At 30.8% G+C, this 18,495-nt stretch overlaps 1 protein-coding gene across 4 annotated transcripts in view; it reads right to left on the reverse strand.

Annotated features, from left to right (window-relative positions):
* The window catches only part of LOC124354539, a 151,904-nt gene that overhangs the window by 82,751 nt on the left and 50,658 nt on the right, over positions 1–18,495 (reverse strand). For all 4 annotated transcript variants that reach the window (XM_046805073.1, XM_046805074.1, XM_046805072.1 and 1 more), the window contains exons 22-27: positions 18,276–18,305; positions 17,014–17,076; positions 16,309–16,365; positions 2,603–2,674; positions 1,211–1,258; positions 173–229 (exon numbers count right to left, since the gene is read on the reverse strand). In XM_046805073.1, the coding sequence (XP_046661029.1) occupies positions 173–229; positions 1,211–1,258; positions 2,603–2,674; positions 16,309–16,365; positions 17,014–17,076; positions 18,276–18,305 (327 nt within the window). The remainder of the gene's footprint in view (positions 1–172; positions 230–1,210; positions 1,259–2,602; positions 2,675–16,308; positions 16,366–17,013; positions 17,077–18,275; positions 18,306–18,495) is intronic.

Consider the following 18,495-nt stretch of genomic DNA (forward strand, 5'->3'; position numbering starts at 1 on the left):
TATTAAAAATTACAGCAGTTATCATGTTTACAAATCCATATTATATAGAATAAATGCAGCATACATATTTATACAATACACATACATACAAACTTCACAGCCAATCGCTAACCACCTTATTTGCCATAATGACAGTTTATAAGTCTATGCCACATTTCAAAATTCTTATTACCTCCTTATGGTGCTCTATGTTGGGGTGGAGATGATTATTTGATAAATGTTGTGTCTCCTGAAAGCAAAATACTTTTTCTTGAATTTAATACACTTTGAAAACACATCAGTTACATAAAAATATTTTAATTGTTTAAATCCACAATCTATTGTTTACCTACACTTCATAATTTTACTGGCAGAGGTTTAGTTGTTTTATTTACTCGTAAAGACTTTCAGACCAAAATATAACTTCTGTCTTTATTGAGTAGGTATTTTGAAGTAAATAGTATGTCAATAAGAAATAAATGTGTGTATATGTGTGTGAATTTTATATCCTTTCTCAAAATTTTAGGCAGCATCTGAAATTTTTCAGTTTTGAACACACAAACTGAGAGCAGGTAAAAATTTTACTTTCCCCCATATATGCAAAAAACAAAGGAGAAAGACAAACTGTGTTTAGAAATGTAGATCAAAATATCAACATCAATAATAAACTAATATCATACATGAAAGTGTAATATAAAAAGTTATACTTACGCTATATATACATATACATATATATATATATATATATATATATATATATATATATATATATATATATATATATATATAGTATTTTTATTTTGACTATTTTGTTTATTAATAATGGACATTTTAATGGAAAACTTTGCTAGAGTATGTAGGATAGTAGAATATTTATACATTTATGTATTTAACTAAACTTTCAAGTATTTTAAAAATATTTTGTTATCTTTCAATTGTTTTAAATTTTGTTTTTGTTCAAAAATTTAAATTAAATAATCCTCTAATTGTTAAATTTAATTTTATACATAGCCCATAAGATTTTTAACAAAACTATCAAAATTAACATCAATACAAAATCTAGGTTAAAGGGACTGAATTTCAAAATTTAGGCTACAGAGTACTTAAAACCATTAGGGACCAAATTTATTGTACTGTTATAGTTGAATCTCTTTTGTTTTTAATAACTGTGCATTTTATGTAGGTTTGAACAAAATAAAAGAATGAGTTTAACTTTGTACAAAATTCTCACCGTTTTGTGGTTCACAGCAACATTAGGTTTCATTATGGGTCCATGGGCCTGAAAACAAACATTAGTGTTCACAAAATCCCTATAATATTGCAAAGGATATGTTTGTAAGATATGTTTGTGAGATTTAGAGATATGTCTTATCTTCATTTTAAGTCACTAAAAAAAACCATTCTGATCCACAGTCCAATTCCCAATCATGATGCACTTAATGCTGAAACATTCTACTATCAACAAAATTTTCATAGAATAATTCAATATGTGGTGTTTGAATTGTAAATAACTGAAGTAATGCAGAGTATTCTTTTTTTACTTAGATAAAGGTCTTCAGCAAATGAGTTATCTCAAGAATCACTTGTATTTGTTATGTTCTATAGAAATGTATGATAAAATTGTATGGATGCTCTTTTCAATAGAATGTTTTTTGTATTCACAGCTAAAAATAAAGTAGCTAATCCATATTAAATTTTAGAAATATTCTTGTAGTTCTTGTCTTTGTGTGAAAAGTCACTTTAATTTACATAAAAAGTAATTTTAATTTAAAAAAATAGTCACTATAATTACAAAGAGAATCCTTGCAATCCTTATCTAAATTTTCTGTTTGAATTTCGTTTTTGACATTTTAAGAATTTTGAGGGAAAAAGGATTTTTCCGGACATTTACCTTTGTTCAGTGATACAAAAAACAGTAACACTATGTTACGAGATCTGCAATCTGATCTCTTCCTCAGGTGAATTACTAACCTAACAAATAACTACAAGTACAATCTAGGTTAAAGTAAACAAATCACACCAGGCGTTGTGACACGTATATGCTTGACTTATGTGTGTCACAATGCTCTGCTATGATTTCTTTACTTTGACCTACATTGTAGTTACGCATAGGTTAGTTATTCATCTGAGTTACAAAGTTTTTGTACAACTTAACACCTTAGCTAAATTTTTACATAACTTGTAAATCATGAACCATTCACAAGAAAGAACAACACTGTAGTTATGTGAGCACCAAAGGATACAAAACTTTCAAACTCAAATTGCATAATTGCCAAATTGCCAATGCAAATTGGCATATTGATGTATAATTCATTCATACTGGCTATACTAGTTATATTCAAAAATATGTCTGTGTAATGTATTTACAGTATGTCTAAAAGCAGTACATGTACCTAAAGTGGATAACATTTACTACTGACCCTAAACCATATAGTGAACAATAAATTATTGATTTCCATTTGGCGTTTATGGAATGTACTTCACAAAATTCTCATATCACAAATACTGTTAAATATTTTATTGCTTTGGGGTTGCAGTTATGGACTTTCCCTTGGACTTTGGTGTGTTTGTTTTCTGTTTCTTTACTTTGCTACATGCTTAACCTTATATTTATCCAACTCACTCGGTCTTTCAGTCCAGCTCCTGCACGGCTCCTCTCCTTCCCGAATCTGTGGTCTCCTGGTAGTGTTGGGGGCTGAATGACAGAAAAATAAAATATAACATGTAAAAGTGAAGAAATATAAGTTCATATATCCCCAATCTAGGAACTAAAATTGAAAATTTTAAATTTTAAGTACACTTATTTATAAGATTGAGAACTAGCATATTGTTTCTCAATTAATCTTTGCTAATTTGACTAAGCTTAACTACTTAATACAAAATAAAAATATTTAAATATGTGTCTAGATAACAAGCTGGATATTCTGTACCACCCAACCCAACACCAGACACTCTGCTGCTTGGTAACTAATTCTGTGATGCCATCCATCCTATTAATGTTTTCAAGGTCTGGTTGAAATAAAATAGGAAGGAGTCCAAAAATATAAGTTTTTAATTAAGTGATATCTAACAGAAACTAGAATAGCACTGCTTATAGAAATGATGGTATGAAAAAACTAAAGTGTTTGAATGGTTTCCTTGTTTTAAAAATTATAACATCTTGATTGATGATGCATCTTCTTCTGGACAACATGAACAACTGCCTGAACAGATAAAAATTTTTAGAAAACTTGAAAGTTTCAGAGCATTGATGACAATTGAAATAACTTGTTATTCCACACTAAGTGGAACTTGGTGCTCTGTTAAGTGAGTTTTAACAGAAGATTTGGGTATGAAATGTTTTACTGCCAAATTTGTACAGTGCACCTGCACACAAAGCCATCTCTGTTAACCAGGTTTTGGAAAAAAAAAATGGCATGGTACTGTTGCTTGATACATCTTATTTACCTGACCTCCTTTTATTTCCATGTATGAAGGTATGAAAGGATTTAGGTATGAAAATATTGATAAGGATTAGAAAGAACATGTAACAGGTCAAATTACGACATTTGAATATTCGCGGGGAATTGGCAGACTATGACGTCAATGAATCGGCAGACTGTGACGTCAGTGAATCACATGTTGTCGGAATTGAGATTTATTTAATAACGAAGAAATTTATTGAACTTTATTCGGGAAAAGCTTTGATTAATTAAAATGAAGTAAACATAACCAAAATTCGTGTTTTACAAAAAAATTAAATAGAATTACGCAGAAAAGCCAATTGTGGTATGAATGACTTGTATATTGATGACGTCATAAAGCACATGTTGCTAAAAATTTAAATAAAAAGCTTTGAAAAAATAATAAAAAGAAAATAGAAATACTTAAATTGATTAATTATAGTAAACGTAATAAATTTCAACAATTATAAAAAAAGAATTAAATTAAATTTATTCATGAAGACGCTGATTTGAACGAGAGAGGGGATGAGTATTGTTTTGAGTCGGTATCCGTCGTTTTATACGGAGATTCCTTCTTCTTTCTCCAGACTCGAAGCAAGGAGGTTGTGTTAGTTCTCCTGGGATAGTAATGATCTGTTGTATAGTATATTGAAATTTAATCAAGGATGGGATATTGTTTAGACTTTTAAAATTATCAAAGCACTGCAAGGTGAGTGAAATTATAATATGTGTTGAGAGTGTGACATTTAATAAATTAATCTCGTGGTCACTTCGTTTGACTTTCTTTAAATATCCCTTTTATAAAAAGTGTGGAGTGATGTTAAATTTTGTAATCATTACTTAATTAACATATTTTGTAACCCTGACATACACACAGACTTGTCTCTGGTGATAACACCAGAGACGTTCAAATCTAATAATTTTTGAGTAATACCGAGGGAATACAGCTAGCATTGGGCAAGATGGCGACCGATACCATGATGAGCAACATGGTACAACAACGTGCCACTGGTGACAAGGGGCGTACAACTACGTGGTGAGTCAATAACTGTAAAGAACTGACTTTCAGCAAATTATCGCAACCAACGCGGGGGTGACACACAGCAAATTGGCGTTATAATCTGCCACTCTCATCAAATTGACATCACTTCAAATCTGACATACATCAAATGGCGCACCAACTGGAGGGCTGGAACTTCCACAACTAATTTAAGTAGGTTAGTGGTAGCATATTTTAGACTAAGTGAAAATCACTGTTTTTATATAATTGTAAATTGTATTTTCAGGTGTGTGTCTAGAAGAAGTATGACAAATTATTATTAGTCTATAAGTTTGATAACTTTGAACAACCTAGTTATAATATAAATTGGTAAAATTTTCCTGGTAGGCTAATAAAACAAAAATAAGGCCTAAATTAATAATATAAATTTTCAAATTAAACATAGGCTACAAAATGGAAGGCGAACAAAATAATGAAGGGCCCGCACCAATATTTAGACCAATAGAAATAGATCTTCATAGCTCAGGAGATACAGGGTTTTTAGGTTGGTCATCCCCTAATACAGTAGAACAGGAGGTGTCGACAACAGATGACAGAAATTCATTAGAGAATGAGGTTAGCAGAGTTAATAGTCCAGTAGGAGTTGATAGGGATGAAGGTCTTATTACATTCATGAGGACTATGATGAATAGTCTGAATGAAAAGATGGATAAAAATAATGAGGAGTTAAAGAAAAATAATGAGGAATTAAGGAAGGACTTGAATGAAAAGATGGATAAAAATAATGAGGGATTAAGGGATCTGAATTATAAAATAGATCAGAATAATGAGGAACTAAAAAAGGAAATTCAAAGAAGTAATGAGCAGTTAAAACGAGACATGGAACAGATGAGAGGTGAGTTAAACAATAAAATAGTAGAGACAACGGAGGTTATGAGAGTAGAGATAAATAAAGACTTAAAGAACTTGGAGGAGGGGGTCAGACTTGAAATAAACGAACAAGCTGAGAAAAACAAAGGTGAGAGGAATAAACTTAAAAGTCAGGTTAGAGGAGAGGTTACAACGGAGATAAAGAAATTAAAAGATAAAAGAGAAGAAGATATGAGGGAAATTGAGAAAAGGTTTGTACACATTGAGGATGATAAAAAGAAAATAGATCAAAGATTAGAAAAGATAAATAAGAGATTTAAAACAAGATTAGATGAATTAAATGGTAGGGTAGATAGGGACAGAGCTAACTTAGAACTTGACCAGGATACAGAAAATGGTAAGGCGAGTAGGGATGTAGAAAACAAGTCAGTAACGGGCAGTAGTTTACAGGAAATAGAGGACATGGGAAATAGGGTAGAAAAATCCCTGAATAAGAGATTGGATGAAACTCTAGGGAAATTAGAAAACAAACAAACACAACTAGAAAATATGATGAGAAATCAAAGCATGGTGGGCATGAGAATAAGCCAACCAGCAAACACAGAAATATTCTTATTGGAATTTGATCCAATAAAAAATAATGTACATCCTATGGAATTTTTGGAAGCTTGTAAAAAATATATAGAGAAAAATGGAGAAGGATGGGACTTCCAGGTATTGATAATTTTAAAATATATGAAAAATGAAGCAGGAAAGTGGGGGCGACAGCATATAAATAATTGGAAAAACTTTGAACAATTTTATAGGAGTTTTAAAGGGAAATATTGGTCCATAGGGGAACAGAAAAAAATTGAAAAAGAACTAATGGGTAACGGTACATACAGGGTTGGATTTGACAATCTAGTAACATATGTATTGGAATTTTATAATAAAAGCCAGTATTTGGAAACTAGAATTGACATGGGAACATTCCTAGCATATATAAGCAAACATGTTCCTAGAACCATAAGTAGTGCAATTGCTGCAGCCCAAAATGTTGAAAGATCAGAAGATCTAGAAACCCTGTTGAATCAACTTAATATACTGAATAGTGACACATATAGAAGTTATGACGACAGATCATTTGATATGAGAAATGAGACAATACTTAATAAAAATGTAAATCAATACAAGAATTTAGGACATAGAGATACACCATATAGAGGGACACAAGTTAGAGGGAATATTAGAGGAAATAATTTGACTAGAGTAGGCTCATACTACAATAGGAACACATATAATAGGGAGAGAGTAGAGTTTGAGAATGATAGGAGAAGACAAAGTAATAATAGGGGTAGAGATACAAATGATTATGGAAAGGAGAAAGAAAGGTATGAAAACAACGAAACGAGGCATCAGAGAGATCAATATGAATATACAAGGGGAAGAGGAAGTATGAGAGGTAATAGATGACTAGAGGAAAACAGGATGGAAAACAAATGGGTAGGACAGGCTAGAATGAAGGAAACGATTGAGAAAAAGGAACCTAATTTTGAGGGATACCAAATGATAGGAGATTCTCAACTTAGGAGATTTGGGGAGAAAATAATGAATTTAAGAGGTGAATATAGAGAGAAAGGAGGAAAGAGAATTAACTTATGCATAGGAGGTCAGACAATTGAACAGTTGACCAGAGAGCTAAAACATGCAAATAATTTAGAAAAACAGCTAATAGTAATGATAGGTACAAATGATTTATTAAGGGATAAAGAAGTAAAAAATATTTGTAATGATTATGACAAACTAGTAGAGGTTTTACTGGAGAAAGCTGATAAAATAATCTTGGTAACCATTCCACCCATACCAAAGTTAGGTGAGAATGACAGATATCATTTAAATAAACTTGAAAGAATAAATGAACATATAAAAAGTAAAGAAAATAATGAAAAAGTTACAGTTTTAGAAGTGGCAGAGAAGTATTATGATATGATAGTACAGACTGTAATGTGAAATTATATGAAAAGGAAATATTCTATAAAGGAAAATGGTGTGAAGATTTAATACATCTGAATAAAGAGGGTCTAACAATTCTAGCAAATGAGCTTAGAAATCTGATAAGATCAGATAAGAAAAAATCCGGACTAAGACTAGGGGTGAATACAGCTTTTATACCAGAGAATGACATCTTTGATGAATTGACCAATGAAGATAATTATAATAAAATTCCCATAAAACCAGTAGCAGAAGCACTACCTGAGATACTTGGAAGAATAAATAAAGAGGAGTATCACATGATAATAGATTCAGGAAGCCAGGCGACAATAATTTCAGAAAAGTATTATAATGAGATAAAAGAAAGAAGTGTACTTGAAATTTTAGAGCTGCCGGTAACAAATTTAAGTATAATAGGAGTAACAGGTATTAGAAGTAAAAAGATTGATAAACAGGTCATGATAGAGGTGGAAATAGAGAATAAATTATTTCAAATAAATTTTCTAGTAGTCAAAGCAGTGAACTTGGGAATAATACTAGGATGTGACTTCTTTAGAGAGCACAATGCAAAAATTGACTTTGAACATGGTAAGATTAAGTTGGAGGTAGATAAAGAAGTATTAAATGTTGAATTTACTGAATCAAACTGTGAATCAGAGGATATAGTCAATGGTATAAAGTTAATTAGGTGCAATTACATAAATACATTAGTAAGTGAAGATGAGCTGAAAAATTCTTGGAACAACATAGAATTTCTATGTAAAACACATACAGAAAATATGAAGGACAAAGTTGATGATGAGAAGTATAAACAGGTTTTAGAAATATTAGAACATTGTGAAGTAAAGGAAAATGAAGATTTAAATAAATTAAAAAAGTATACTGATGAAAAATAAAGATATTTTTTCAGATGAACCAGGCTGTATAAAGAATTATGAGGCCAAATTAAATATAACAAACGAAAAGCCATTTGTAGGAAGATCCTATCCAATACCTTATTCAAAGAGGGAAGGTGTAAGAAAGGAAATAGAAAATATGTTAAAAGGAGACATAATAGAGGAGTCTGATAGTCCATATTCTAACCCATTGGTGTGTGTAGTTAAAAAGGATCTGTCATTAAGAATATGTCTAGATAGCAGGAATTTGAATCAACACATAATACCAGATAGGGAATCACCAATAAACATAGATGATGTATTGAAAAAGTTTATAAGAGTCAAATACATGACATCATTAGATTTATCACAGGGATTTCTACAAACACAATTAAGTAAAGAGTCCAGAAAATATGTAGCGTTTGTCTTCGAAGGGAGGAATTTACAATATAAAAGACTACCATATGGTTTGAATGTTAGTACTGCGTTGTTCATTAAAGGGTTTAAACAAAGTATTAGGTCATGACTTGACAGAATTTGTAACTACATATTATGTGGATGATATATTAATCACTTCAAACACATATGAAGAACATTTAAAACATGTAGAACAGGTCTTAAGTAGATTAAAAGAAGGAGGAATAACAGTCAAATTAAAAAAATCACAATTTTTAAGAAAAGAGATAAATTATTTAGGATACATTATTTCAGCTGAAGGAATTAAAATGGATAAAAATAAAATTGAACAGATAGTGAATTTTAAATGACCTACAAACATGAAAGAACTACAAATGTTTAATGGATTATGTTTGTATTATGCAAAGTTTCAAAGACATTATGGCAATTTAATAGGACAGTTAAATCATTTATTGAGTAATAAAATAGAATGGAAGTGGACAGAAAAAGAAGAAAAGGCATTTGGACAAATTAAAACAGAATTTTTAAATGCAGTCATTTTAAAACATCCAGATTTTAACAAACCATTTTATTTAAATACAGATGCAAGTGACCTTAACATTAGTGGAATATTATATCAGTTAGATGAAATCAATGAGGAACAGGTTATATCATTTTATAGCAAGGCTTTAACACAAGCGCAAAAATTTTACACGATCACAGAAAAGGAACTGTTAGCTGTAGTATTAACTTGTAAAAAATTTAGATCATATTTAATAGGATATCCCAGAGTGATAGTGAGAACAGATCATAAAGCATTGACATTCTTAAAAAGTTGTAAATTAACAAATGGTAGATTGTTGAGATGGGCTTTAACATTACAAGAGTTTAATCTTGAAATAGAATTTGTTAAAGGGAAAGAGAACATTCCAGCAGACATACTGTCAAGGATTACACAGAAGGATAGTCAGAATTCAGTAGAAAAATACAGTATCAAGGTTTTGTACAACAAAATTGATTTAGGTTTTAAAGATAGTGAGATAAAGTAAATATTAAAGAATCTAGATAAAAAACAAGAACAGGATGAGTATTTGAGAAATATAAAAAATATCTTAAATGACAGCGAAGGAGTTCATTATGGAAAAATAAATAAAATATTTATGGAGTATAGAGGGATAATTTTTAAAAGAAAGGATGAAAATAGTGATGTATGGAAAGTATGTATTCCAGAAGGTATTAAAAAGGATTTAGTTAATTTAAACATTTAAAATATGGACATTTAGGAGGTCATAAAATATTTAATATACTTAAAGAGTATTGTATTTTTAAGAATATGGAAAGAAGTGTAAAAGAACAGTTAAAAAAGTGTATATTGTGCCAAAAGAGTAAACATGGGAATGTAAGACAAGAAGGTAGACAAATGAATATAATATCTCAGAATGTGCTAGACTTGGTGTCAATAGATTTGATAGGTCCATTACCAAAGGGAAGAGGAAATGTACAATACATATTAACAATGGTAGATGTTTTTTCAAAATTTGTGAAATTATATGCCATAAAGAAACCAAACAGTAGAAGTGTATTAAGTAAAGTAACTAAAGAGTTTATACCTCAAGTAGAAAAAATGAAAGCAATAGTCAGCGACAATGGTCCATGTTTTAATTCAAATTTGTGGAACACAACTCTTAATAACTTAGATATTAAAGTTTATCACAGTACACCTTATCACCCACAAAGTTCAATAGTGGAAAGGACAAATAAAGAAGTAAATAAAATTTGTAGGATATATTGTCATAAAAGACACACTCAATGGCCTGACATTCTGTTATTTGCTGAATATGTGTTAAACAATTCAGTACAGGACACCATTGAAGCAATACCATATGAAGTAATGTTTGGAAGAAGATCTGATAATTTTCTAAGTAAAATAATTAAATTTCCAATTGAATGTAAATTTAATCATTTGAATAAAATTAGAATGGTAAGGGAAAACTTAATAAGTAAGGCAGAAAAAAGGAATAAAAGACATGATGAGAAATTAAATCCAATTAAGTATAGAATAGGTGACAAAGTATTAGTAAAAAACCATATTTTATCAAATGCATTAGATAAGAAGATTAAAAAATATTTCTTACTTTATGAAGGACCATATGTAATCGCAGGCATTAAAAGAGAAAATGCATATGCATTAAACAGATTAGACAATAATGAATTCTTTGGGATCCGTAATGTAAGGGAACTAAAGAGAGTCATAGAATAAGAGTATGAAAACTCTTTAAGTGTGAATGACCATACTGATGCTGAATGAGACCATTCTATTTAAGAAATTTTTAAAACATGGTCTATAAACTGGCTTGTGTGGATGGATGAATGTACAGAGAAGCACATAAAAAACAATACATGCTTATGAAATAAAACTTGTGACCTTCTCTTTAATGTAATGTGCCAATAAAAGAATAACCCCTCCAATTATATAAATATTTTTTTTTTACCTGTCAAAATTTAACCTTGAGGGGAATAAGCCAATTTTTCTTTTGAAAATATTGTAGGCTCCCATGTAGTCAGCCTATGCCCTGTCATAATAATGACAAATAAACCTTTTCAAAAAACGGGCTGACATAAAAATATCTGACCTTAACGGTCAGATAAAACAATAAAAAATATAAAATTCATTAAAAAAAAAACTGACAATAATAGTCAGATTAGTATAGGGTTGTATAAATATTTATAATAAGATGTGACAAGGATAATGTAATATAGTAGATAGTATATGTAATATGTTTCCAGTAGGAGATGACAATATAAGGATATTACAATATTGTTTATCAGTAAGAATATATTTATGAATTTTACAAGGTATTTGTGTATTATTATAACTTGTGAGTGTATAATCTGATAGAGTTAACTTGTATTGAACATTATGTTATGTGTAATGGACACGTTAAACATTATATTCAAAACATATAGAGGTTACAAGTATTTAATTTAAAAGTATTTAAAACTTTAGTACTGTTCTTATATATATATATATATATATATATATATATATATATATATATATATATATTCATTGATATTTGTATTAATTGTAATTTGTGTAATTGATTTATATGTACATTGTAATTTGTGTAATCATTTAATATTAATTGTAATTTGTGTAGCTGATTTATATATTCATTGATATTTGTATTAATTGTAATTTGTGTAATTGATTTATATGTACACTGTAATTTGTGTGAACATTTAATACATTGTAATTTGTGTAATATGATTGTAAGCTTTGCTTTGATATTTTACTTTCTTTTAACCCTCCATCGGGCGCTTAAAATTAGAAACACCATCAGGCGCTCACGGAGGTTTCCTCCAGGTTAGCAAATAATGGATACAATTGTCGTTTACACTGTTTTTATTTGTTATATATTTATACTAATTTAATTACAATGTAATATATTCATTTTTAGATATTAAATAAAAATTCCTCTCTTATGTAATGAATTTTCCAAATAAGAAATTCAAAATCTTAAAAATGTTATTGTATGATAACAACATGATTTATTTTAAGGAATAATGCAGTTAAATGTAAAAATGTTTAACCTACTGTAATAATATATGGAAATTAAATTAGATTTAAAACTTCTTACAAAAGCATCTTACTTCAATTCTTGAAATATTATACAATTCTAATGTCAATTATAACTCTGAATTCAAAATTTATTCATTACATAAAAATTTCTTACACACTACACAAAGTTTCAAAACATTTTCCTTCTGGTTCTTATAACGACAATGTTCACTCCATAAACAGTACTGAAATGTTCCCTAGCACACTGGTACTGTACTGAATTGTCCTTACGGTGAGCTACCGCTGGACACTTCCATTTCTTCATCAGGATCATCACAGCTAACGCAGCTTACATATGAATGTTCACGACAAATAAAAACTTGCACTTGCTGCACCTTGTTTTTGATGGCCTATTCTTCTTCCAGTCACACAGGCAGCACCGGCCGGAAGTGACGTCGTCAGGTGGTGTGACTCTCCGTTGGTTTCCAGTTTCCTCAATGCTCATAATCTGACAAATTCTTTGTTTTACTTGCCTAGGAATATTTCTGTGGCTTAATCTGTACTTTGCATAGTCCTTACAAAAGGAAAAGGCCAGCTGCTTCAAAAAGTTCCTTCTTTTCATATTTGGTTGTTCGACATTTTTCTTTAGAATTATGAAACTATTGAGTGCGCCAATATCAAGAAGGGAGTTGAACAACCTCATTGGCCAACGATTGCAGATTCTGGCGGTTGAGTAACTCTCCTTATACTTGTCAACAGTGTCGACCCCTCCTTTACTTGCGTTGTAAAACAAGATTATTTCTGGTTTTTGGAAAGTAGGAGAGTCTTCTTGTAGATCTATAGCATCGTCATTGTGCATGGAAGATAACAAAATTACATCCTTGTTTCGTTTTGCATTGTACGATACCATAGTACAGTTGTTCCTGAAGGCAAATGATGAGCTTCCAACTGGCCGATCTTTGGTGTTTAGGAAGGAACACGGAATTTCTCGTTTGTTTTTCGCAGTGTGCCAACGATCGTTAGACGGTGATTAGACATAAGCTATTCACAAAGAGGTATAGACGTAAAGAAATTGTCTATAGTTACATTTCGGCCTGATCCTGAAATTGGCTCAATCATACGGTTGACAACCTCCTTGGCAGAGTTATCAACAACAAAAGGCCCGTCAGGTTGTCTTGCAACATAGAGCTCTAAGTTAGATGTGTAAAAAGTCTTTGCACAAACTAATGCATACACTTTTAGTCCATATCTTGCTGGTTTTGACTTCATATAGACTCTGAAACCACAACGCCCACGAAATGACTCTAAAATTTCGTCGACAGTAACAAATTCACTAAGCACAAAATTCTTCTGGCAGTTTTCTACAAAGTCATTGAATAAATCTCTCATAGGAGCCATGTTATCAAGAGCCGATCTGTCTTCTCGCGTAAGGATGTCATCAAATCTCATACAGCGAAGTAAAAACTTAAAACGTTTGATTGACATACAACATCTGAAAAATTCCACTCCAGTACCATCTGTTTCCCAAAGATCTTCTAAAATAGTGTGGCTGCTTTTCATGACACCAGCCATGTACATCAACCCAATCACTGATTTCATTTCAATTGGTGTTGTCGTATAGGCATCCCTTTCTCTAGAAAATTTATGTATATTCTCAGTAATGTATAAGTTTGTGTAACCTGTTATGTCATTGATGATATCATCGGTAAAAAATGTTTTCCAGGAATTAAGAGGAGTTTTTGCTTCTTTAGCACAATGAGCTACATACCCCATTCTCATTCTCAATAGGTTTCTGCTAGAAGTTCTAGACAGAGCATTTTCGTTAGGATTTAAATCCCAAAGCATATGTCTTCCTTTACTAATGTAAGCTTCTTTCCCATTTCTTCTTGTTACAATATTTTCATTTAGCCTAGCAGTCAATGGAACGTTTTCCAAATCATCGAAATCAGCGATTGACAATGAATTATGTGTTGAGTTTTCGTTATAGAAAAGGATTTGTTGCTCACCAGATTGCTCCTGTATGTCTTCTTCATCGTCTGATCCAACATCCAAATCTACATCATCTACTACGTCGTCTGCAAAAAGTTCCCGAACAAATCCACCGGTTGGTCTTTGGATATATTCATACTGTTCTTCCCTCTCCACACTGTCCAAAAGTCTGACAACTCTCTCGTATTCATTCTCCATTTCACAAAATTCAAATAAAATATATAGTAAATTTAAAAAGAAACCATCACAGGTCACACATTTAGGCGCACACGGATTATTACAACATAAAAACTAAACACAATAAGGCGCTCACAGAGATTTCGTCCAAGCACTACAAACACACCATCGGGCGCTCACGGAGGAATCGCCCATTCACGCACGGAAGTAGACCTCATACTGACACATTTTGATAAATAAAAGCGAGAGGCTATTGTTTCGTTTCCCCGAAAAATGCTCGTGAAGTACACTGCGGGAAACGACTGCCGACATCAGAAAAGTAGTACTATTTTTAATAATAAAACATACACGGAGGAAAACTCCGTTTAGCGCCCGATGGAGGGTTAAATGAATACTTTTAAACAAAATTATCAAGAAATTTAAATAATAGCTTAATTGGGCAAAAATTTAAAAGATTTAATTGGAGGAGAAATATAAATTGATAACAAATATGTGATCAATTTATATTTGGGGGTTGTGTAACAGGTCAAATTACGACATTTGAATATTCGCGGGGAATTGGCAGACTATGACGTCAATGAATCGGCAGACTGTGACGTCAGTGAATCACATGTTGTCGGAATTGAGATTTATTTAATAACGAAGAAATTTATTGAACTTTATTCGGGAAAAGATTTGATTAATTAAAATTAAGTAAACATAACCAAAATTCGTGTTTTACAAAAACATTAAATAGAATTACGCAGAAAAGCCAATTGTGGTATGAATGACTTGTATATTGATGACGTCATAAAGCACATGTTGCTAAAAATTTAAATAAAAAGCTTTGAAAAAATAATAAAAAGAAAATAGAAATACTTAAATTGATTAATTATAGTAAACGTAATAAATTTCAACAATTATAAAAAAAAGAATTAAATTAAATTTATTCGTGAAGACGCTGATTTGAACGAGAGAGGGGATGAGTATTGTTTTGAGTCGGTATCCATCGTTTTATACGGAGATTCCTTCTTCTTTCACCAGACTCGAAGCAAGGAGGTTGTGTTAGTTCTCCTGGGATAGTAATGATCTGTTGTATAGTATATTGAAATTTAATCAAGGATGGGATATTGTTTAGACTTTTAAAATTATCAAAGCACTGCAAGGTGAATGAAATTATAATATGTGTTGAGAGTGTGACATTTAATAAATTAATCTCGTGGTCACTTCGTTTGACTTTCTTTAAATATATCTTTTATAAAAAGTGTGGAGTGATGTTAAATTTTGTAATCATTACTTAACATATTTTGTAACCCTGACATACACACAGACTAGTCTCTGGTGATAACACCAGAGACGTTCAAATCTAATAATTTTTGAGTAATACCGAGGGAATACAGCTAGCATTGGGCAAGATGGCGACTGATACCATGATGAGCAACATGGTACAACAATGTGCCACTGGTGACAAGGGGCGTACAACTACATGGTGAGTCAATAACTGTAAAGAACTGACTTTCAGCAAATTATCGCAACCAACGTGGGGGTGACACACAGCAAATTGGCGTTATAATCTGCCACTCTCATCAAATTGACATCACTTCAAATCTGACATACATCAAACAAGGATGTAGCTATAAGTTAATAAGAAAGGAAAATATAAGAATGTGACTCATTACAAATTATGTGGCATTGCTGACTGAACTAACGTATTAGTAAAATGGTGAGTGTTTTGAAGGGGATAAGATTGTTCTGTTCAAAATGAAATATACAGCTTTTACATTCTTAGAGTTATTTAACCATCCAGGTAAGGATTCTTGAAAAAGGCTTATAGAATATTAAGATAGCCCACTGCCATGTTCACATATCATACAATATAAGTCCAAACCTTATTTCCTGACAAGGGAAACTTCCACAAGATTTACTGTTACAAACTATTGATTACTAAGTCTAGTGTTGTCTGTATTCACAGATATATTTATGTCTTAGGAATTAGGAATTGTCAACAAACGACTTTGCAGGGTACTTACTTTCATCTTAACCCCATTATTAAAAAAATACACTTACCGGAGTCCATCCAGGACTTTCATGGATGGGGATCCCATTTTCATCATAGGCAGTGTCCTGCAAACACCATTACGTAATTACCTAAGTTTTAATGAAACTAAAACATAAAATAATTACGAGATTCATGAAACAATAATATTTTAAGCAATTTCAGAGTTAAAATTGCTGATCTACAACAAAGTGATTACACTTAAAAAAATAATATTACAAAGTGATAATTTCCTAAGGAAAGTGTCTTTACTGTTAAAACCTGATTTGCATCCCATAACAACTAGAATGAGATTGATAAACCAGTGCCTTGAGGCATATTAATGCCTGACTGTGGTGGTGCAATCATTAAGTGCAATATATATGTTTTGTGTTGAGAGTTTCATTTCTGACTTCTTCTTACATAGTGAAGTGAGAGGGGGGGAGGTTAGACCTGTAAAACACTTAGGTATTTGATCACAGTATTTTGATCAGAATGTTGATTTGTTTTTTGCATGCTTAAAAACTAAATTTAAATTTTAGTATTTGATACCTAATAAAGAGGATAGATTCTTAACAAAATCCCATATTCTTTTTATTGTAATGCCTAATAATCATAATCCTGAATTCAGTAAAGAACTATAAACAAAGAATAATCTGTAACGTTAACCATCTTAACATAGTTTAAAATTAAACAAGAAGGGACCTAATGGAAGCTCTACACTGTAAACAACTCACCGGGTTGAAGTCCGGATGTCTGAAGGATGGATACTCATACGCACCTTCGGGTTTATAAGTTGTCTGAAATAAAAACTAAATTGCATTACAAAATATCATAAACACACAAAAAAAGTTAACATGTTGATGAGTGCTGGCATGTTCACTATTGCCTGACTCAAGGAAGTGCACTATTCAGTAATTGTTCAACCCTAAAAGAATCAGAAAAAAGTAATCAAATTTCATTACTTATTTATTTATGCTTTATTTGTTCAATAATAACATATTTATAAAAAATGTTTACCAAAAATTCTAGTTAATTTAGTTTGTTCATATGGTAAAAATTACAATTTTAATTAATAGCAAAACAGAAACAAAAAGTAAAATTGTAATAATAATCATTGAAATATATAGATTAATTAAGATCAAAAACATATGTGCTGGCCCACACTTTCTTTTGGGATAACTCATCAACAGGTTAAAATGTATTTTTAAACTACCCCTTACATATTTTGATCAGAATTATGTCTTCTCACGTACTTTACAAATCATTTCATAATACTACAACATAGACTATTTAGTTTTAAACTTCTGATATTTATTGCCACACCTCTAAACAACTAAGCAAGCTGTCATTTATGTTACTCTCATCTCATCATTGGAGAAACAAAACAAAAACTAATTTAAAAGAGAGAATCATTCCAAACCGCCCTAACCCAACTCTTAATTTTCAAGATATAACCTATACATTGAGACACATTATATTAAATGCTATAAAATATATTGTTTTAATTTGAAACTCCTATTAGTTTGAGAAGAGTATTTTAAATTCAAAAAATAATGCTTGGGACTATTATATTTGACATTCATCTCTCAGTAGCCATTTAAACCAGTAATCATATCTAAATTTGCTTTGAAGATTTTACTTATTTTATCATTGTTAAAACTGTTGAAATCAGATAAACCCAATTGGCGGGCTGAATTAACATGACAATGTTTTACATTTCCAGGAAGGTAGAGTCTCTTATTTTAATACTTGTGACCATCAAAGGTTAAATAATCACAATGTAGATCAGTGGACTGGTGGAAGAGGATGAACTGAGTGGCCCTCAAGATCTCCTGACTTAAGTTCTTCACATGGCCTCAATGTTGGATCAAACTTTTTCTATGTTTTTCAGTAGCTACTACATCTCAAATTTAAAATTTTTACTATATTGTTTTATTATTTTGATGTTTGTATATTTATTATTAGAATTTTTAAACATATATGTTTTTTCACTTACACCACTCTCACGTTCCTCCTCGCTTGGAGTCTGAAAAATATTTTAAATATGATTTAATTACAAAGTATTTTTACAAGATTAAGTAATAAGAGCAAAATAGCATTAGATATCACAGAAAATAAATTCATGAGATAGTAATAGTTTAATTCAAATCTCTAAGTTTTCTCAATTTATTTCATAAACACAAAATATAGAATAAAATAAGTAACAAAATATAATA

Source organism: Homalodisca vitripennis, chromosome 2 (genome assembly GCF_021130785.1).
Source record: "Homalodisca vitripennis isolate AUS2020 chromosome 2, UT_GWSS_2.1, whole genome shotgun sequence".
NCBI lineage: Eukaryota > Metazoa > Arthropoda > Insecta > Hemiptera > Cicadellidae > Homalodisca > Homalodisca vitripennis.